The sequence below is a fragment of the Convolutriloba macropyga genome, chromosome 3, assembly GCF_964194025.1.
Source record: "Convolutriloba macropyga chromosome 3, txConMacr16.3, whole genome shotgun sequence".
In the NCBI taxonomy this organism is placed as follows: domain Eukaryota; kingdom Metazoa; phylum Xenacoelomorpha; order Acoela; family Convolutidae; genus Convolutriloba; species Convolutriloba macropyga.
The window spans coordinates 62,977,883-63,001,274 of record NC_134470.1 but is presented as its reverse complement, the minus strand read 5'-3'; the positions used below and the strand labels follow the sequence as shown (position 1 = coordinate 63,001,274).

At 36.8% G+C, this 23,392-nt stretch overlaps 2 protein-coding genes across 2 annotated transcripts in view; both read left to right on the top strand.

The window, feature by feature from the left end:
- The first annotated feature begins 4,276 nt into the window (after nucleotides 1-4,276).
- LOC142336339 (uncharacterized) lies at nucleotides 4,277-15,291 on the top strand. The gene is made up of 3 exons (XM_075385097.1): nucleotides 4,277-6,758; nucleotides 9,998-10,521; nucleotides 15,157-15,291. The coding sequence occupies exons 1-3, from the start codon at nucleotides 4,365-4,367 to the stop codon at nucleotides 15,158-15,160; spliced, it is 2,922 nt and encodes a 973-aa protein (XP_075241212.1). The 5' UTR covers nucleotides 4,277-4,364; the 3' UTR covers nucleotides 15,161-15,291.
- Nucleotides 15,207-23,392, top strand: part of LOC142336696 (uncharacterized) — a 69,248-nt gene continuing 61,062 nt past the window's right edge. Inside the window, exons 1-3 of the mRNA XM_075385609.1 lie at nucleotides 15,207-15,298; nucleotides 15,678-15,742; nucleotides 19,425-19,804. Coding sequence (XP_075241724.1) covers nucleotides 15,207-15,298; nucleotides 15,678-15,742; nucleotides 19,425-19,804 — 537 coding nt within the window. The remainder of the gene's footprint in view (nucleotides 15,299-15,677; nucleotides 15,743-19,424; nucleotides 19,805-23,392) is intronic.

Sequence of the window (23,392 nt, the reverse complement as noted above, 5' to 3'; positions counted from 1 at the left end):
TCCCGTCTTTATGGTTTTTTAGTGCTTTATCTTGCGCTTTTTGCCCAGCGTTGGCATACCGTCCTTCTCGTCTTCCCGCCGCGTCGTTCGCCCGTTGGTTGGCGTTTCCGTTGGGTTCGTTCTGTTCCCAGCTCCTTCGTGCATGGTTTGTTTGATTTTTCCCTACCTTCCGCCCCGTTCCCCACTTCGTCTTGCGTCCCTCGTTTGGCGTCTCTCCCGCCCGTCCCGCCATCGTTTTTTACTTTGCATTCGATGAAATTTGAGATCTTTGCGGATTTGCTAGGCAAACCGTCACGCTTGGGTTTTGTTTAACTCATTTGTGTTGCGTTTATATGCACGTGTATCATTGTAGTTTTACCGAAATAAATTTCTGGATCCAGTTTTGAAAATATCATTGCAGCATTACAGGAGGAGGTCAAGAAAGCTTATACCGGCAGGGGACAATTAGAAGTTGAGTTTAATAACATTTCTAGCGACATCAACAATTCTCTTGATAAGCAGGACAGGAAAAAGAAAGCAAAGGTCCAATTGTAAAGTGCGAAATTGCCTTCACTAGTGTTATTGAGAAGAATGAGGTGCTCTTTGATCTTGTGCATAAGACTGAAGATCCGGACACCGTCATTAAAAACTTGGAGCAAAGGTTAGAGACTATAACTAAGATGAATGACAAAATCATCGCTGCTGCTCCAGGGTACCTTGATTCGGTCCTAGACAAAAAGACTGCGGAGCATTATATATCTCACCATTCAAAACCAGGATAGCCTTTGACTTGCTCGAAAAGATCAGGCCAGCTTTTAATGTGATATTGAAATATCAAAAGTGAAAAGGGAGGAAATTGAAAACCACACGAGGAATAACTGCGCATTTTTGAACAGCGCTTCGAAATTGCAAAACAATGCAATTGAGAGGTATGGAAATTCGGCAGCTTGAGTACGGACATCGCAAGCAGGTAGCTCCGGTAGCCCTTGATTAAAATTCAGTTGTTGAAAAAATCATCAGCAGATGGTTCCGACACTGGTAAACTGAGCGAGCTGTTTGCTGAAAGAAACACGGTAAAGAGCCAGAAAGTCGTTAAAGATTGGGTCAATTCACCAACGGCCGGGAACGTGGTAAATGTTGCAAATGAACCAAATTTGCACCTTGCGGGTACAATCGCTCAATCAAAGCAGGCCAATGCTATTCGTACTTCTTCAGCTCAACCACTTTACTCACATCCTTTGGATCTCAATACACACGGTCAAAATAAGGATAACATCAACTTACTGTCAATAGGCTGGAAAATGAAAGCTTACAATATGAATTTTGCAATCGATAATGCACCTTTTGAAACTAACATCTTTCAAGAACAGCAACAAACTTGATATTCACCTCCATCACCACAAACAAAGCTTGGTATACCAGCACAATTGATTGCCCAGAACACATCCCGAGAGCTGTCTCAAGCTACCATGCATTTCGATAGACTTCATCTGGATGACCATCATGCCCGCTGTTCAAGCATGCCGTGACAACTGCACATGGTGAGCCCTACTTGTTCACCACCATTAGACGCACTTGCTAATGCTCTAGCAGCAATCAATCAATCACAAGAACACATAAATGCGATCCGTCCCCCGTCCATAACCCCGCAGCCCCGCAACTTCTGTTAATTTTACCAGCATTTGTTTTTGCTATCGCACCACCACAACTAGCATTCCCATTAAACCTCTATTACTCCGTGGCAAACAATGGCAATCAGCTACGGCCCTCTCCGCCCGCACAGATCATTGCTTCTCCCTCAAATGATTCTGGATCAAATTTAAATTATCCACCCACTCCACAGCAGAGGTACAGGCCCCTAATTTCTGTCCCGTCAATCCAGTTATCTCTCCCTTCACCGGATCCAAACGTCCGACGACCCAGATTGTTGGCAATCGTCATCAAATTTATATAAAATGACGTATTTTCTTGATAGTTTTCCCCAGAAACAGGATATTATTGAGCTGCGGTCTTGAAGATTGGTTTATAACCGTATTCTATTAGTGTTTAAAGGGCTTATCTTTGAAGCAAGAATCTATTTTGATTTGATATACGTCTGCAAATGTTAAAATTGCGTTTTTCTGATGCCGAGATACTTTGTACACAATACATTTGTGAAAAGAAGAGTTGCTTTGTTTGAGAAATTAGAAAATCCGTTTGCAATTTTTGTTTTTGGTTCTTACTCAAAACGTCAAAACAATCCGACTAGTTGCGAATCGAATCTTATTGATCTCCGAAAATTTAAACAATTATCTCTTAATTTTGGCCTCCTATATTGACTTCCATTGATTTTGGTTTCATCGACGCTCTGATAATTTTTCCTTCTTTCTCAGTTTGCGCTGCAGAGTCAAATTGCTTCAAACAATACACCCGGTTGTGTCAAATTCTTGCATGCTTTGTTTTCTTAATTCATCAACAGTTATCCATTTATACTTACACCAAGCTCTTATATTATGTTAATCATTATCTGGTCTTTTTCACCATCTTCTTGAACTGTTTATATATACGGCAATATCTTCTTCTATTTGTTTACAACTACTAAATCAATTTAATAATCAAATATTTGTCAATTTGTTCTTATTATTTTATCATTGTTTTTTCTGACAAGTGATTGGTTTCTATCTATAATTTCTCAGAATTCTGGGTGGAATTTCGGGAAAACTTTTAACTTCCAAAATTTTCAGTCTTTTAAATTAGTGATTTACCCCATAGTGTTGTAATGATTCAATCAACTTTATTTTGAAGGGATGGAAAATTAATTTCTTCACATTAGGCAGAAATGTGTAAAATTTAAACCAATTTCATAGAAATTTGTGAAGAACATAAGTGATTAGGGTCTTTTTCAGCAAAAAAGTAACGCATATTGGAATTTTCTCATGTGTCATTTATTCCTTATTTATCTTGTGTAGCGACATGATTTTTATGTCATCCCAGATGAGGATTAAATGTAAGGAAAAATGAGTATTTAATGTGAGGAATAAAATATAAGGAAAAAGGAATTAGGAACAATTACACATTATGTATTGTAAAGCAAAGTTTCATAAACTTTCAAATGTGAACATTTTATACCTGGTGGCTTTAAAAAGAGGCAATGAGAAATGTTCTTTGCAATGTATAATGATCAACCAAATTTGGCTGACCGAGACCAAATCTTCAAATGTTTGGCTGAGCGATAGCAGCAGCGTGGAAAAAATTGTTGATGAAAATACGCTCCAATAATTTGTAATTAAATTTCGTTTTTCTGATACTTGGTCTTTTTTCGCAGGAAGTTCTTAGAAGCATGAGAACACTAAAAGTTGGTTATTACGAACATGTAAGATCCTCTAGACATTGAAACTGAGTGCACTTTGGTATTTTTAAAACTTTGTTCAGCTCTCGTGATTCAATTCTGTCTCGGTAACAATCACAGTTTGACATTCTTAATGGACAATTACGTGCAACTGATTCTGATGAACAATCGTGTGGTTTAATTTGGCGTGTTTCATCACAACACGTGCAACGCAATCAAGATGCTTAATAATCTCGGCCGTTATTACTTAGCATTACTCAAATGGTATTACAAAACAATAATGGTGGCTCATTAAAATTCAAGATATGAAAACCGGCCAACCAAAAACTGGTCTTGAAAATGTACTGCTTTGAGCCGTTTTAGAGAGAAAAAGAATATTGAAGTTTTTAGTGACATTATTCAAGCGTATGGACAAAATATGTAGATTACCATTATTTGTTACTTGAGAAAAATTGATGTAAGCTACTGAGCTGTCTAAAGGTAAAAAGTACGAGAGTTTAAATCCGCGTGATCGACTTAGTTTGAACAGCCTCTCAGCACAAAGTTTGCTTCGTCAAGATAACTTATCAGCATACTCACCGCTATTAATTAATAAAACCAGACTGTAATTTGAATGAATGCTTGATAACAAAGATTGGATAGGATATTATACGACAGCTCAAACAGGCGAAAATCACATTTTGTAAACACAAAATTTTTCAGCAAAAATTGTGCGAAAAATTAGCGAATATCAATTAAAACATAAAAGCGGTAGTTTAAATATCAGTTTTTGATATAAAGTTCTCAACCCTCATGAGCGTTTCAATTGGTGTTTGCCTAATTTCCACAAAATCTCTTCAATAGTTGCTTTCGCTTTATATAGTTTTCGCCTAGTATTCTTCAATTACGACGTAGCACGCCTCCAATTGACCATAAAAAACTATTAGAAATATATTTTTATGTGAATCTAGAAGCGATTTAACAATCAACAACGCTGCAATAAAGAAGAAAGTTAAAGAAGTATTTGAAAGAATTTAGCTCGAAAAAACTCGAAAATAGTATTTTGTTGAACAACACAATGCCTCTCTATTGGGCATTGACATTGTTGTATTTGTCGTGGCTGGCAACAGGTCAAGCCCCCGAACCATTTTTGTTGGCTTTTGGTCCAGAAAATGGGGACACGATAAATAGCAAAGAAAAAGACGGATGCTCCGATGAACAGTTCTTCGATAGAAATTTCCGAATCGGCCACAATCAATACAGCTCAACGTACGTTTGCATGAACGGATATCTGTCTTTCGGTGGAAAGTATGAGGAGAACAACCCAGCAAGGTTTGACTACAATATAACTCCAATCGGTGGTGACGAGAATGTTGAACTATGCGAAGATATTAGTACCACGTCTTTCCTGAATGGCGTTAGTTCTACTTTTGTTGCACCAGCTCAACCGTCGAACACACAGGCGAAAGAAGCACTGCTGCTGACGACCAATGGGCAAGGCTCAGATGCGGCGACGTCACCCGGGCAACAACCAACGCCCTCAGACACAGCGCCTGGAGAAACAACAAGTCTTAATCAAGATACAGCGGAGAAGACAACAGTGAAGCATCCAGCGGAAACAAGTTTGGAGCAAGAAAGGGAACAGAGAACAACCGGCAAAACAACAACACCTTTGTCGCACAGGTTTCATCCAAGTACACTGGAGGGGATAAAATTGGAGGGAACCACCCCGTTCTGGACCCAGTTTGCTTCAAATACAAGAGAAAGAACACTAGACGAACAGACAACACTCATCGATCAAGGCACTCAAGCAAAGATAGCAACTGAAGAAACAACCGTTTTGCCCAATAGCCTGGATCAAAGTACTGAAGCACAAGCAGCCACTGAGGAAGCCGCAACAATAATTCCTACTAGCCGGGATGCAGTGGATCAAAGCACTCAAGCGCAGGTAGCCAGTGGGGAAACAACCCCCTCGCCTACTCGACTTGATCAAAGCACTCAAGCCGCGGACTCAAATGAAAAAACAACCTTTTTGCCCACTCTCCTGGATCAAAGCACTCAAGCGACGGATTCAAATGAAGAAACAACCTTTTTGCCCTTTATCCGGGGTCAGAGTACCCAAATAAACGTAGAAAATGTGGAAACAACCTTATTCTCTACTCGCCTGGGTCAAACCACTCAGGCAAATGAGGCAAATGAGGAAACAACCCCCAGGCCTACTAGCCAGGATCAAGTGGATCAAAGCACTGAAGCGCAGGTAGCTAGTGTGGAAACAACCTTCTCGCCCTCTGGCCATGATCAAAGCACTCAATCGAAGGTATCCACAGAGGGAATTACAATCTGGACTACAGTCCCTGGCTCTCAACCTTGTATAGGCGACCACTGCGGGTCAAGCACTGTTCCTGCTATAATCGGTGGAGGAGTTGGAGGTAATGTTCCCGGAGAAAACAGTGGAGGCACTTTTCCCGGAGAAAACGGTGGTGGAGTTGGAGGAGGTGGAGGCACTACAGTTCCTGGTCAAATTGCGGAAACAACCATCGTGACTATTCTCTCCACTCATAGCACTTCATCAAATGCAGCAGCTGAGGAAACAACCATCTCGTCTACTACCCTGGGTCAAAGTACTCAATTTAATGTAGCCACACAGAAAACAACTCACGCTACTCACTTGGATCACAGCACTCAGGCGCCAGAAGAAACAACCCTCTTGCCTACTCTACTGGCTGAAACCACACAAGCGGATGTAGAAAACGAAGAACGAACAACTCGGGGGGGTACTCGCCTGTATCAGAGCACTCAAGTGGAGCAATCATCAACTGAAGAAAACACATTGTTGACTACTCGCCTGGATCAAGCGCAGGTAGCCAGTGGGGAAACAACCCCCTCGCCTACTAGACTTGATCAAAGCACTCAAGCGACGGATTCAAATGAAGAAACAACCTTTTTGCACAATAACCTGGATCAAAGCACTCAAGCGAATGTAGAGATTTCCTCAAGTGCTCCTGTCCAAACTACGAGAATTTCGATAGAAAATGAGATAACATCTGCTTTCACGAGTATTTTCGATCAGAAGACGCACACTCTCAGTGCTGCGGTAGAAAGAAGTTCCCCATTTCCCACAGAATTCTTTCTCTCAACTCAAGAGGGGGATGGGCCGTCAACCCCTCATCGGACTAACAACTTTCAAAATACAGAGCAGAGGTCAACACTAGCACAAACAACCCTGTCTGATCACGAACCACAAAATCCAACGACAGCGGGGTCAGTAAATGCTCAGGCTACTACCAGTGAACAAAATGCACAAAGGTTGACAGCATACCAGCCGACATTAGGCTCACAAAATGATACGCCTTCTGGACCGACAACTTTCGAGCAGAACACAGATGAACAAAACTTCACAACAAAATCGCCATCTGAACAAACAGCTCTGGGCAACAGCACAGATAATCTGGCAACAACCCCTCAGCCGAACGTTAGTGCAAAAGATGTATACATTTTTAAACTCCTCCCAAATTTTAATCTTGAATTGCGATTCCGGCACAAAAATTTTTTTCTGAAAGTTGCGTAAACAATGCGCTGGTATACGCTGATGTTGTCAAAAAAATTCAGCTTGACAACCCTAAATAAAATACCTGAATTCAGCTGGGCGTTTAATATCCATGTACGTTGTCACCATTCGTTTCAGTTGGGATAGGTCAGCATTGAACACTACGAAAAGATCATTACCCCGCATAGGTTTACGCAAATCGTCAAGGGCAAATCTGCCCTCTCTGTGTATATCTTGTTCGTTTTTCCTATATTATTACGTTAAAAGTGCAACAATATTGCAAAAAAACATGCTTTACGAAAATTGTCTAAATTTCAAGGTATTTCCGCAAACCGTGTTCCCAGAAGTGTCCAAATTTTAAACGAGGAATTGATATAAAAGCTTTGTACCCTATCATTCGCACGCTACTTATCACAATTCTGCTCGATTTAGGTATGTGTTCTTTGCACTCAGCGTAACTCGATTCAGCGCTGAATGTATCTAAATTCAGCAATGATTTTATATATAATCTGCATTTTTGCTTAACTTTAAAAGTGGTTTAAGACCAAATTAACTGATAAGACTTAAAGGTGATTGAAAAAGTTTCGAAGCCTAATAAAATACCATACAGGTCTCAAAATAACCACGATGTTTTTGTTTGTTTTGAATTGTAGCTCGGGAAATGGGATTGACATCACCACACTGTCTCATTTTTTTTCGTTCTGAGGGCTGTTTTCAGGAAAATCAATTTTACTGGCTACGATTTAGTTTGTTGATATGAAAAAACGAATAGTCTTGTTATGGAACTGGTTGATTTGCAGGCTGTTCTGGACAGGCAAAGATTCCTCCATTTTGCCTCTGTGTACAACGTTTGTCATTTTTTTCGGCGTCTTTCTAAAGGTTCATTTTTCTGAAAATATTCTCCATCTTGGCTCTTTTTACAGGTGTCTATGAAATTTCTTGTTGAAAAATCCTTCCATTTTTTGTCGTTTTACAAATGTCTAAAATTTTTTTCTGAAATATCCTTCCATATTGCGTTTTACAGGTGTAAATGATTTTTCTGAAAATTCTTCATTATGGTCTTTATACAGGTGTTTATCAATTTTGTTCTGAAAAATCCCTCCATTCTGCTGTTTTTTACAGGTTTCTATCAACTTTTTCTACAAAATTCCTCTTTTCTGAAACTTTCTATACTTTTCTACCATTATTTTCTGAAAAATCCCGCCATTCTGCACGTTTTTACAAGTTTCTAACAATTTTTTCTGAAATATCTCTTTATTCTGCGTACTTTTGCAGTTGTTGATTTTGCGTAAATAAGCATTATAAAATATACAGACAAGGTTTTTTAAGAAATGCCGTTGGCGTTCCAGGGAACACTGCCAAAAATCTTCCTGTTTTTCCCTGTCTCACTTTCTTTATCTCCAGGTAATTCCTCCGTAAAATGCAAGATAATGCTCAACACATTTTCAATTCCCGGCAACCTTCCCTGCAGATATGTCCCGTAACTTTGCCAGGCCTAAGTCGCGGAGAACCCGGGATCTAATGGAGATTGTAGAGAAATGCTTTGTTGACTCTCTATCTAGGAATATCGTTTTAATTGGAACATTTATCACATCCTTGATTATTTCAAAATTCAGTTGTATTTTTTCTAATTGCTTTTAGTTGAGAATTTTGACTTCTAATTTGGTTTACATGCATTTTTTTTTAGTTTTTTGAGTGTTTTGTTTTTTATCTCGCTGAATGTTTCCTTTGGGTGTTCCCAGGTGATGTCATCTGTTTGCTTTGGATGTCGTTTGAGTTTGTGGTGATTCCGCCTTGGTGGTGTATTGATGATTCCCGACCTACAAAAAGACATCTTTTGTAATAGTTTGTCCGTATTGGTTAACAGACTGGTAAATTTATCTCTGCCCTATATGGTATATTGTTTTAAACCACTTTCTCATGCGCAATTAATAGAATTGGAAATCACTTTTGCAAGCTCAAAGCGTGCATTATATGAGACAGAATTGCGGATTACAGATACATTTGATGCAAAAAATAGATACGTAAACTGAGCGAAAGTGTACTACAAGAATTTCCACCTAGGTGCCACATGGAGGTGTTTCAATTTCGCATAAACGGCAGAACCATTTTCGCAAAATAATGCTCCTAAGCTAGTCTTTTAATTTTGCTCATATTTTGTATCTATTTTCCCGCAACTTATACTAAGTCAGACGTTTTGAGGTATAGCTCTGCGTCGTAATGATGCAATGCACTTGATACAGATCAAATATAATGGTTTGAGTAATACCTGTCCTGGGTCGCACACTTCAACCTGGGCTGTTTTTAGGGCTGCGTAAAATTTTCTAAGATATAGGGTGTTTTATACATGATATATTGTTTTTTAAAGATATAGAATTAAATAAAAAAACACAGAGCAAAATTGAACAGCTTGAAGTCACTGGGAAAATATCGAAAACAATATGTGAATCAATATGAGTTTTCGATTTACGAAACTCTGCACCTTAAACAATTCGCAATTAGGTTCAGGAATTAAACATTTAACGAGATTCATCATTCACAAAGGAAAACCTAACTCTACTGAGGAGGAAATACATTTTCGCCATTTGTTTGTGTGATAGAGATCCATTTGTATGAAGTTCTCAAACTGTTAGTTAAAATTATCTCAAGTAAGTGCGTCGAGGGTTAGATCATGACCTTTCTAAAAGTTGCAGAAAAAAATATCAACTAAGAGAAGAAAGGAAACTATTAACTTGGATTGCGGTGAACGAAAACAGTAGATTGAAATAAAAATTCATATGACAGGAAAATTAAGTTATGGTGGCAGTCTACAGCGGTAGATGAAGAGGCAAGTGTGCAAAAAGTTGGTGGTTTGAGTCTCAAAGAGAGGTCTAAGCGTATAAACTATGTAAGATCAGCGATAACAGGCTTTGAGAAGTGAGAAAACTCACCGCAATTTCCTTGCATTAATTTTTTCAATGAATTCAGTTAAAGCGTTGAATTTGTATGGAATCGGCGCTAAGAAGCGTGGAAAAATTAGAAAATTCGCCATAAATTTCTAGCAGTATTTTAAGGTGAAAAATCTGTTGCCGCATTTTCAACGCTTGTTGCCGCTTATCTTGAATTTCTATGTAATTCTTTCTATGAATTCCTCGGCTCGGTCATCTTTGCTTCTGTTGATTTAGATTACCTCCTCAGCTTTGTCTCTAGTGGCCGCATTCTTCAGTGATATTGGCATTAAGGACAATCTTCTAGACGAAGGCTGCTTCGAAAGAATCTCAACATCAGACGGAGATGATTTTGTCCACACTTCTAATATCGAAACAATCTGTGAAATTTTCCGCCTTCTGGATCAAAACTCAACTGCAGGCGGAAACTTTTACCACGCCTTGCAATCGGAATACATAACGGATGATGAATTGCGTGACAGTATTCAACAGATTGCTGAAACTCCCATTGACAGAGATCAACTGGCTGCCAGTGGCGTCTCCTTTGACGACGCCATAACTCTCGACATCATGGGCCAGGACACGAAATACCCAAACCTGGCTAACAACATCTTCAAGCGACAACTGAGACCTGAGGACCTTAATGTACTAACTGAAATGTTACTGCCAACTCATGACTTCACTGCAAACTGGGGTTTCGTGGCAACGTGGTACAAATGGGCTCTTCCTCTCTCAGGCTGGATGCATTTAACAGTTTTCAAGTAATTTGTTTTCTATTAACCCCCACCCCCCCCCCACCCCCCCCCCCCCCCAAAAAAAAGAATCCCTATTTTTTTCTAACAAGGTTTACATTCCATTCAGATAATTATCCATTCAGACAATTTTCAGGTTCAAATAGCTAATAGGTACCGTTTGGTACGAGATATAGGTCCCGTACCAAACGGAAAGTCATAATATAAATGCTAGACCAATCTATCTGATTGTCGATTCAAATTTTTTACCAAGTCCAAATGCAAGTCTCCAAACTGACCATTTCTTATTAGCCAAAACCTGGGCAACAACTGCAAGGTAAAAAAAAAGTCTAAATTTTTTTGCGAGACTTCTCCTTAATTAGCTAAGAGAAATTCTTCAAGAAGAAAAAGTTGTCAATCAGAAAAATTTTTGGTTACCATAACATTAAAGCTCAATTTTAACTGCTGGTTGAAATTTTCCAAAAACCAATAGGATAATCATGAGGATTCGGTAGCCATATTTTTTGACCTTGCAAAAAAATTTCAATTTGTTATGAATACCGGAGTATCTTTGCACTTTCAGTTAACTACTTTACATTCCAGAAAAATCGGAGCTCAGTCTGGATTTAGTTATTTTAGCAAGCGAGCATTGAACAACTTTTGTAAAGATCTAACTGAAATTTAAAATCAGAACCAAAAAGTGAGAGAGGTCCAACTTTTCGTCAAGAACAGAAAAACTGATTTGGAATTTGAAGAGCAGCAATTGATGGCGTGTTGTGAACAATTTTCTGAAAAATGAAGGCTGAAACCTTTCTTTGGCATTAAAAGAGAAAATTTTGTAAAACTTGAATTGTTTTGGAAAATTGCAGAAACTGATGGTATCAATGTATCAAAGCCTTAGCACTCACTGTTTTGTGCGCTGTAAATTAGTAGAAAAAAACATGTTTTATTTTGTTGAGTTTGAACAGCAAAAAAATGCAAAGTAAAATTTGAAACATAAAATCTTCCCCTTATTTGGAATTTAAACTGCAAGAAATTACCTGTTCGTTGGTTTTTGATACATGAAAAATGTGCCGTTTTGTTTTCAATTGTGGAAAATCCCAAGTCACACTTAATTTCAAAATTAAAACAAACAATTCGTTGATACTTTTAATGCATTTTTTGCAACTTCATGTTCTCTAGATCTTGAATTAGAACTCTAAAGTATAAGGCAAAAAATTCATTGCAGTATAGTCAGCGTTTGATATTTTGCTATGATTTTTCAAGGATATACGTGATATTCAATTTTGATAATTTTTGCTTCATGCAAGAACATTCTAGAATGACTGCTGAAAAAAAACAATTATGTTTTCTGTGATGATTCATTGAGGCTGCAAGGGAGATTTTCAGGTACTCAAAGCCGACTATGCCCAAAAGTTTCGTGTCCATATATACAGAATGCGTAGTTTAGAGCGCACAAAGCTCCTGATGCGTTCATTTTATTCTGGATTTTGGATTTTTTTCTGTGGATTCAACCTGGGCAACTGGTAATTGGTTAATTTGGGACAAATAACACAATAACAAATTTTGTCGATATAAATTGGCGGAAATGTTGGCTAAAATACGATATAGGAAGCAATAATTTGATTTTTTTTTGAAGGCGGGAATGTTAATTACAAAAAAGACTCGGTCATAAACTGTAGGAGGGCTTTGTTAGCTCCTATTTGAATGCAAAAATGGGCTACTAACTAGATCGTGTCGCGTTTTGGTTTTGCTACCCAGGCTGAGGTGCAAAGTTGAAACTACACGAGTTTACATCTTTTTTTTGCATTCCCGTCAATTCAAATTCGCGTATGACCAAATCCAGACTTTTGAGCGTGCTTCGTCAAATCATACTTTTTTGCGCTCAAGTTTAGATTTTCGTGCGTTCTTATCTAGAATTTTGTGCAATCATTTCTCCGCTTATTTCATCACGAACCATTAAGTTTTCGGAAGGGTTTATATTGTTTTCGTCTGATACTGTTCTAAACAGTCCGGGTAATGCATTTTTCAATCTCATAATTTATAGAGCTTGAAACAGAATTGACATGTACAAAGCAAAAAAAGTGAACCGCAATTTTGATGTTTTGCATCTGCAAAGTTTTGTTGAAATTTGCTAGAAAATAGAGCGGAATGTAACATAATGATGTGGTTCTTCCTTTTTGGAGTTGTTTTCTCATGTATGATTGCTGGAAAGATATTTTACTAAGGCCGGCTCTTTCGTTAGATCAACTCCCAAAACCTTCTGAAACTCGTTAACCAGGATTGAATTTCAATTGCTTGGCACTATGTAGATTGACTCAGAGATTTTCCATCATTTTCAACTACACTTGAGTTCCTGCCAACCTCGTAAGTTAAGTTTATTCTTGTTGCAATACGCCTATTCTCGACCACAACTCGAAAATTACACGAGCAACTACAGTTGATTTAAAATCTTTCTATGGGTCCAGAGAATGTCTTTTCATTAGTCGAGCAACAGTTTTTTTTATAGATTAAGGTCGAGCATCTCTTTACAAAAGTACAGGCCCACACTAGGGCTGTCTATTTCACGGTCTGGTGCCATTTCTCTTACTCTGACGGCGTTTCGTCTGATGGATTGTAGCAACCCAAATCATCCACGCCAAGTTTACGCAAGATCTTGGATTTCGAAAGAGTCACACTACCGTTTTGAAACCTTAGAAAGGTCTTGTGTCTCTTTACATGTCATCTGAGTTTTTTTCAAAAGGTCCGAACTACACTCAAACTGCTGTCAAAATAAAGCAAAACTATAACTGGCTCTGTTGCAATTGGGAAAAATTTTTAATTTTTTTATCAGACCTACAACAAAGTTTCTCATGCAAAGATCTTGGCCAGATCTTTGCATGATCTGGCGTGTTTTACCAAGTAATCTTCGTTTTTTTCTTCAAAGACGCAGAATACATCAAATTTGAAAAAAAAATAGCAAAACAGTTGTTGGTTGTAATGAAATTAGGCAAAAAGTTCTATGTTGTTATTTTTATCTAGAGGGTTTTTCGATCCCCAGTAATGAATTTGGCAAAAAGCAAAGACTCATGTCAAAAAAATAATCATTCTGAAAGCTATCTGTGGTCCTAACAAAAAAAAACACGGATTCCCACAGTATCTGTTCTCAGATCTTTGGTGCCCACACCAAGAATTCCCCAGTTCGTACAAGTCATCAACATTTTTTGGCAGATCTTTTTGGCAAGATCTGGAAAGATCTGGCAAGTGTTGCTGTCGATCTTTCCAAGATCTTGAAAGAGTTTGCGTTAGTCTTCTCAACGGTGGGCCATTCAACAATAACATTTTTCTTATTAAAGATCCTATTTACTGATGGTTTTATCGAGGTCGCGGCAATTGGGTTAAAATGGGAGAATCATAATTTAGTCTGATCTTATCACGAACACTTGTGCCCTTTTGAGCTCGAGTTCTTCGAGCTAAGACGTTTATTTCTTTAAAGTGTTTAAAATAATTTAAATCACACAAAATAAGTGTTGCAGTGCAATATTCACAATCATACCATGGTTTTAAATTATTACATAGACGGTTTTCTTGCCAGAATCTCGCTAAATTCCAGTTTGAGGTCCAGACCCAAATTGTTGTCTGATCAGACTTTCCAGGCCCAAGTTACCTCTGATCAGACTTTCCAGGCACAAAGGGTCTCTGATCAGACCTTTCAGACCAAAGGCGTTCTGCTCAGACCATCTTCAGACCATAGTTTAGACTCAAATTCAAACCATTGCCCAGACCTTAACCAGACTATGATCAGACTCAAGTGCGCTCCTAGAGGTTATGGTCAGACCCAGTTGCGCTTACAGCCAATTATGACCAGACTGAAGTGCGCTCGAAATATCCTGATCAGAAAAAGATTTCACTTATGAACAAATCTCTTAATTTTGCTATTTTATATTCATTTCATAAAAACTGATGTGTGCAGTATTTAAGTCATCCACGGAAAAATTAAATTATAAAAGTATTGCTAAAGAAAACGAAACCCAACTGTTGAGAACAAATTTTATTTAGTGTACCGTTTAGTTTATATTTCTGACTCAATAGATGAGTTAGGAGTAGCTTTCCATAAGAAACAGCGTGGTCTCCAGTTGATCAAAATTTCCTCTGAAGGGGACCGGCCTTTGCTATCAGCTGGACCCCTTTTTTATCAGAGCCATCGGCCTTCAGATGAGTCTTTGATTAGAACGCTGCTTTATTGTTCACTCTTGGCAGAGCCAACATCTCGAAAACATTTCTGACCAGACCCACGTGCGCTCGAAGAGGTTATGATCAGACCCAATTGCGCTCGAAGTTGCCTCTGATCAGACCCAAGTGTGCTCGAAGATGTTATGATCAGACCCAATTGCGCTCGAATCCGCCTATAATCAGACTTGTCAGAACAAATCGGCCTCTGATCAGACCATCTCAAGACCATCGTCCAGAGTATAGTGCGCTCGAACTTCCGTCCAGAGCCTGTATTTTCTGTCTGGGAACACACGGTGTGCGCTTGACTGGGTCTGATCATAAACCAATTTGGTTCTGGACCTCAACCTGGGATCTTATTTGATAATCGTCAATAGCCATCGGAGTTGCCCTATGGTTACGATCTATTCCAGCTCACTATGTTTTTCCTTTTTGATTGCAAGAAATTTGTTTCAGGTGATTCTGACGTGTGATGATTCGGGTACTGTTGACGAGTGTGATGACAGATGTCTGACTATATTCGACTTCTACCAACTTCAGTTTCTACCCAACTCCTTGTCCTTGACAGCCCAGAGAAGTGGATTCAACGATGGTCGTGGTTAGTAGAGCAACTGGATTGGCACCATTTTATGCTTTGCACAGAAAGGAAAGTCTTCCAACCTTATAATTAACTTTTTTCCAGTTGTACGAGAGAAAAGGACACCAAGAACAAAGAGTAATAATTTAAAGCCGAGCAGGAAAATATTTTGTCTCAACTAGCCAGGTTTAGACCTCGACTTATGGAAAGACTTTTTAATTCTAGTAGGGGGGTCCAATATTGACTATAAATACACAGTACATGACCCAGATAAGGTCTTTTCACAGCGAATTAAGGTCGAGCATGATCTTTTAATAGGTCGAGCATGGTCTTTTATTGAGTCGAGGATCGCATTTTGAGGGATTTATAACAGTTAACTTTTCTCTAATTCTCTTTGTAGGTGTGTAACACCTACCGGCAACTCCAAACTAGCGTTACAACAGGCATTCCACCTTCGAAAAACAGGTTGCATTTCGCCAAAAAAATCTTAAAAAATATTGAATTCTTAAGATCAATTAGTTTTCACAATTAACCAATATAAAGAATTTGTTCGGCTGAATTCAACTAGTTAAAGCTGTAACAATCGACATTTCATCAGCAATGAGTTTAGTGTGTTATGATTTAGTTCATTTGATTCTATAGTTTGTTTTTTCCAATATATTTATAATAGCACAGTTAGTTTAGAAAATATGGGAAAATTTGAACGGTAAAACCCGTTGACTACGTTATAAGCAAGAGCCAATCTTCAGTGCAAAATGTAAATTTTTTAGGTCCAGCGTGAACGTTTTAGTTCGAGGTGAAGTCAAAAATCATATTTGTATCAAGCAAAAGTCCAGAATTAAAAATTTTGGTCGACCCAAAATTTAGCTGAATGATTAGGTCCATCTAAAGTCCTTTCATGGGCTGTTTGAGTCCAGCATGCTCTTTTCATACCACTTTTTGGTCAAGCATTGTCTTTTCATAAGTCGAGGCCTAAACCTGGTTTATCACAACTACTGTTAAAACTTAGAAAATTGCTTTTTTCTACGTTCCCCTAAGTAAAAACGTTGCCAAAGCATGAATTAGTAACTTTGAATTCCTAAATCTTATCAGAAGATAATAAGAATTGTATTGCAAAATAATGTTTGTTACTGTCATTCTCAAAATGGTCCCACTGATTGCTTTTTTGTTTATCAAAGAACCACGCAAAAAAATTTTTCCAGATATCTTTGTTTTCATTAAAAATTCCACAAAATTTGAGATCCAAATCACAAAAAAAAAAATTCTCGACATTTTTCTCATAAAAATAAGTTCAAAAATTTTTTCGGAAAAAATTCTAAATTTGCAAATAGTTGATTCTTTCCTATTGTTTGGGAGAAACTGGACAATTTGATCCTGATAAACTGATTACTGGTGAAACTATCTGATTGTTGCAGAATACTATGCTGAGATTTATGAAAACGGATCTTGTGAAACTGAAAAAAATGGCCTCATTTTCTGCACCGATTAGAAACTAAATTTTTTTCTGTTCAATGCAACATTTTTTAGGAAAAGTCACACCCTATTAACTCAATTATCAGTCACACCCTATTAACTCAATTATCAGATAAATTTTCTTGCGAACTGTCATTTTCTTTTGTAGACAGTTAAACTTAATTCAAAAAACATGGTGATCTAAATTTTTTGTTCTCAAAAATAGATAATTTAAAAATTGTCGAAATCGAAAACCGAATATCCAACAACCATCAGCATAAGCAGATTTAATCATAAAAAGTTTTTATGGAATCTTAAGTACCTTCAACGAATGGAATTTAAAACAAAGAAGAAAGATGTTAATTTTTTTGCTAAAATGTTTTTTGTTTTAGACTGTGATGCTAGACTTTTGTTTATATTTTATTTTTCATGAGATTCATTTTCGCAATTCATCAAAGTTTTATGCAAGCACGCGCGTCGACGTACAAAAAGCTTGAAAAAGTCGGAAAAATGAGAATTGATTTTCAATGCAATTTTCAGTTCAGGTAGAACTAAAAAGGTCTAGATAGCATGCTATTGTGCAGTTAAAAAAACGCACTTTTAAAAGATTTGTGTGAACTTTAGGTCCCTATATCATGCACATTTTTGCAATAATTGCTTGTTTTATCACCCCAGCTTAGTTGGTTTTCAAAATAACAATAATATGCTTAAAAAAGTTAAACAGTCCCTAAGCTAAACACCTGGTTGATTACTTTGACCGTTTCTTAATTTTTTCACTCAACTTGAAATAGTAATTGTTCCGACACTCTTTAGGGGCAAGAACTACATATCCAAATGGGTTTTTTTTCAGACAATTTTGACCGATCGATATATTCATCGTTCAGAGTTGTGAGTTGGATCATTATACAGCTCGTCCAGCGTAGAATAAGGAATTGAAAAGAATTTTTTGAATTTCGTTTTCTAGAGCGTGTTATCGTGGTTTAAATTTTAGTGAATGCTAGACAAATTTGCTATATTTTTATTCATATTTTCCAGAATTTTTGCCTAAAATTTCGTCAATTTTGCTAAAATATGTAAAAAATGTTAACGGCAGTACTTTTGATTTTATTTTAAAAGACAAATTTTATTGTTCATTTATTTTGATTTAAATTTTTGGCTAAATTTTTCAAAATTCAGCGTTTTCATCAAAAATTGCACCAAATCAGCCAAATGACCAAAAACATCTAACACAATCTTACAATCTTTTTAAACTACTAGGGGAGTTAGGGCTACATCCACATCTGTTGAAAGTAGTCTGGAATTAAAATGTTGCCGTTTTTTGCTAATTTTACTCTATGGTTATCGAAAACGCCGCATTTTGATTTTTTAACTAACAAATTTTCTAGATCTAGAATATTCAAAACAACTGAGTGTTCTTAATGGACAAACAGCAATCGCAAGCCTGGTTTTGGTCCAATTTTGTACTGTTACAATCAAAAAATATTTCGGATTGTAGTCAGTCGGTATTTTTATTTTAAAGAAAAAGTTCAATCTTTTCTTTTTTAATTAAAGAACAGAACAATTCAAATCAGAGCTGACTGTTGACAGATTCAACAGGCTTTCTAAGAGGTTCAAAATTAAGATAACTAGTTTCTTCATCCGATCCGAACAATGTTGGTCGTTTAAATTTTTAAAAAAGATTGATTTTTTTTTAATAAACAATGGCTTATTGAAATTTGCCACTAATTTTCACGTTATTTGGTCAAATTGTAGCCTAGTGCCAGCAGAGAAAATATGCTTCCTCATGCTCGCATGCTCGTCCTTCTACTGATATCAGATTAATCTCTTTTGGGGTTTCACGCGTTAAGTTATGGATTTTTGACTTTGATACTACTAGATTTCACTTTTTTTACGTGTTGGCCCTTTGTTTCACGTTTTTTTCTCGTTTCATCACATTTTTAGTTTTTGATTTGTTTTATCTGTTCCTCATTTGTTAGACAATTATACCAAAAATATGAAGAGTGGGGTCGGAACTTTATGTGCGAACGCACGTTACCGAGCCTTCTTGTTCTTTATCTAAGATTACATTCAGGTATTTTACTTGCTTCTTCAACCTTTTTATGCTGAATTCGTATTTAATCTTTTTTGACAATTACAATATCCTCAGTTTGATTGGCATTCAAATAGAGAGAAGTGGGATGCAGAGTATCAGAGTGTTTAAAGCTGTCAAGTCTATTAAAGCTTCTTGATTTTGCTGACAGATTGCAAAGTTTTTGTTATGTGTTAAGTTTAGAGACCTATTGGGATGGCATTTTTGCACCGGGATCGCTATTTGCAAAATTTTACTTGTAATCATACAATTACACATATGATTCCTATAGTAATCAAACACTCAAATTTTATTTGAAGGACTTCCTGGTTCTCACACTAAGCAGATATATGATTTCTTTGAAAAAATATACGGCTGATACATGATTTCTTAGGTTCCATGCCAAGATCGTAGTAATTGTTATTTGCACATCATTTATGATCCTTAGTAACTAAAAAAATTTTGAGGATTCTAATTTGGAATGTAATAGTGTTAAAAAACATCAGTTTTCCAGTCTAAATTTCCAAATTAATAAATTTTTAAACACGAGAGGTAAATTATGTACAGTTTTGATGGCCTGATGCTAGAGAAAAAACTCATCAGGGAGTACTTGTTTTAACGTTTAAGGTTTCAAATACGAACTTCCATCATCGGGCACAGCAGAAGTTCGCAACCTCTGGGCTCAAAGCAACATAGGCGTGTTGGGAATTTGGGTATTTGAAATGGACCAGAGATCCGCCTCTCCTTTCGTAATTCCCGGTGGAAACCTTGCATCCGGTCTGCATCATTTTCAGCAGCTTTGTTCCGGTGACATCGAACCGAGTATGGCGGATATGACCAAATTCCGGCAAAATCTGACAATTTCAGACTGCGTGATGCCTGCATTCTCGTCTCTTGAAATAAAGTTTTCAGGCAGCATCTTTGACACAGTCGTTCCAGCCACCTATGATATTGATACGCTGCAAATTCAAAGTTACCTGCCGGACTTTTGGTCGATCGATGAACAGGTTAGTACCCCTTAGCATCACTTAATAAAATACCCATGCCAAAATGCCCTATGTGCCAAAATGTGCCAACACAAACACTAAAACGAGTTAAGCATTAATTCAATTGGTAATATTCAAGTCACACATTAACTAAATCAACTAATCAGACCTTGAAAGCTGTTCTTAGAACATACGTGACATGGTTTCGGTACGTTGAAAAAATACAAAAAAAATACAAAATGAGATTGAATCTTTCTGAGTTTGTCTTTATTTATTAACAAAGGCACAAGGACGGATACAAGTTTTATATCTTTACTGATACAGAACTATGATCATGTCACTTTTTACGCTTGTCAATCTCAATCCAAGCCTTGATCATGACTTGGCACGTCTAAGTTTAAGTTTTTGAAAATTTCAGCAAACTGTCTGTAAAATTGAAATATCTACCAAAATTGATCGCCTAAACTTAATCTGAAAATAATCAAACAATCATTTTGACTATTTTCGGCCTGAAATTTGACTGATAACTGCCCATAAACAAATGAAAAACCCTCAAACAGACCCATTCTTTTCTGTTTGACCTCTCGGGGCCCTTATGTAGTGATTTGCATCAGTTTTCAAGGAATCTTCAAAACCTAATCCAGAAAACGTAACACGCACGTTACAAAATGTTTTGAAATTCAAAACTGTAGAATTTGAAAACACGGGGTGGGGGAGTTCCCTATCCAAATCCCAACAATTTTTAATACTTGAAGATCACTATACTAAAAAAAAATTAGAGAAGTGGTAACTTCACAAAGCTATTCTCTTAATTGAAAGAGAGGGTTATACCAGATCCTCCTACTACTCTTAAGGTTCAAATTTAGAGGCAATAGTTCCAAGAATTTGATTCAATATTGAGCGCCTCGTCTACGATCTAATTGTGTGGAGAGACTAATTAACTACAAAATAGATGGCGCTATGATTTATGATTGGGAAGTATACCAAGTTCCCAATACAATTGAGTTCTATTAAGAGATCAATCTATGGACTTAGGAATTACTAAGTTGATGATGAAGAGATGATCGTCGGTGTTCACTCCACAACCCAACCAGACGAGTATCAACCACTTCAAAATCATGAACGTAAGATCTATTGCCCATCAGGTACTTCAGGGTTACTGCAGACCGTGTTAATTGTCAAATTGGTTCGCCCATCCATACTACATGGGTTAGTCCTACTTCACTATTTCAGTCTCCAGAGGAGCACAGCGATCAATACTGTCAGAAACACTCGTCTTGTGGGTAACTACAATTACTCTTTCCTCGGTCAAGTCCAAGGAGCTCTTAACTTAACCTAATTAAGATTGATCCCTGTAAGCCACTTCTATATTCTTAAATTAGTTATGCTAAATTGAGTTCAATGCCAAATCTTACTCTATAGATATCATAGAACCTATAACTAAAGATGCGAAGTTACCACAGATCTTAACCCTAGTCAGAACTGATTTTTACCAAGTGCATTATTCACCAAAGAGTTCCTTATTATGTTCTAATTCTTTATTCGATCTCTGAGTCTACACCGACTCCATCGAATAGTTCTAAGACCTTAGAAAAACCGAGTTTAAGGAAGACTATTACCGCGGAGAATAACAAGTTGGCAAATAAATGAGTTAAATTAGAATCAAGAGTTTAGGTTCGAAAAGCTGTGGTACTGAAATTGATATGCAAAATCAACCGTATTTATAGCGCCAGAACAATGGAATAATAGGTCCGAGTTCAATTTGATCATCCTTTTGTATGTCTTTTGTTATTGCTTCACAATGTGTTTCTAGGCTTTTGTCTTTAACAATGCTTGTGAAGGTAATTGTTCAGTTTCAATCGTTATTTGAACTCCCGTTAGTACTCCCTTTGTTGCTCAATTTATCATCAACTTTCTGGTTGACAAGGTTAGTAAAATCTTTAACAAGTTCTAATTTTAACATTCTACAAAAACCTTAAATCGAAAATTTTGAAAAGTTGTTTTTGGGCTTGGGAATCAATTTTCATATGTCACTCAAGGCTTGACCAAAACATGCAAGTCCAGGCATAGTTCAATTTAATTACGTAAAGAAATGTTTAATAGGAACAATTAGTAGAGCAACCGTAACAAATAATTGATGAAAATACAACTAAGACATTAAAAATAGTTATCTGACGCTATCTCTCAGTACAATGCTTTCTTCGAATCTGTAAGAAAAAAAATGCTGCTGGATAATTCTGCAAGAAAACGCGTCTGTGCCATATGCAATAGGTCACACAAAAATTTTGAGAAATTTCAAGAAATTGAAAACAAGAAATTTTTATCTGTTTTCCCCTGATTTTGAATGAAGCACCTTTAAAACTGGTTTTAAAAAGAAGATTTTAAATAGGTCGAAGAAATTTCTCATTAGTTCACATTATTCTTACTTGAAAACCCAAAAGTTTATGAATATATGTAACAAAGAGTGGTTAAAATCTATTATAACGTTCTCACTTTTTGTGGTTTTGCAAGATTTGAGATTTCTGGTAAATTGTCTCTAGCGAAATTTCTTAAAAGGTTTTCAAGTCTTACCTTGTTGCATAATTTGGCAGTAAAACTGCAAACATTTACAAAGTTAGTCTCAATATGGCCCGATGAAGAACAGCTGGTAAAAATCTAGTATTAACCTGAAACGCATTTTTAGAGTTGGTGCATCGCCTTCGAAAAGTGTTCATTCGAAACTTCATCTGTTTGTTCTTGTGAAATATAAGATATAATCTTAATTTAATGTATTTCTTATTAAGCAGCAGACAAAACAGCAAAAGTTCTAAATGAGATCATATGTTTGATAGGATCCATTACTTCTCTTGAAAAGAACTTGTTAGTTATTCTTACGATGACCCTTGTGTTAAATATCCACATGCCTTCAAATAATAAATAATTAATCACAGTTTCAGAATCGTTATTAATTTACTGAACTTGAAATTGCGACTGTTCGCTCTCACTGTTAAAAATAGGATTCGAACGCTGCTTTTTGCTTCTAACTGGTACTTTCTTGTGCTGATAAAGTGAAAATTTGGTTAACTTTTCTAAAACAAGTTTTTCTGTTGAAAGAATTTACAGAAGAAGCAAATCCGTTCCATTTGTGATTGCTCTTCAGGATCGAAGACTTTATTTTCCATTTAGTTTCCATACACTTTCTTTTTATAAAAATCTGATTGTTTTCTTGTTCTGTCCAGCTGTTAGGTGACTAGTAAACCTTTTGAATTTTTAAGATTTTCACCAGTGTTCTGATATATGCTTGAGCATAATTGCTTGAATTATTTTTTGAGATAAAAAATTCGACTGCCAACGTAAGATAGTTATTGAGGAGATCAGTTGAGTGATCAGATTTGTGTCTAAATTGACAAATTGGCATTCCTCTGTTGACTCGCTTATTTATGCCGATTAAGTGTTTAATGTAAGAGTTTGAAGGGATATTCCACTGAACGAAAGATGAAATAGAGAGAGAGAGAGAGACACACACACACAGAGAGAGAGAGAGAGAGAGAGAGAGAGAGAGTACAATTGATTTGAAATAAATCAATTCTTGTTTTTAGAGCGATTTGGTTTCAAACAAGATACAAAGAA

Coding starts and splice junctions, on each gene's coding strand:
- LOC142336339 (XM_075385097.1), top strand. CDS start 4,365: ATGCCTCTCTATTGGGCATTGACATTGTTGTATTTGTCGTGGCTGGCA. Junction 6,759..9,997: donor CAACAACCCCTCAGCCGAAC/GTTAGTGCAAAA, acceptor CTGTTGATTTAG/ATTACCTCCTCAGCTTTGTC.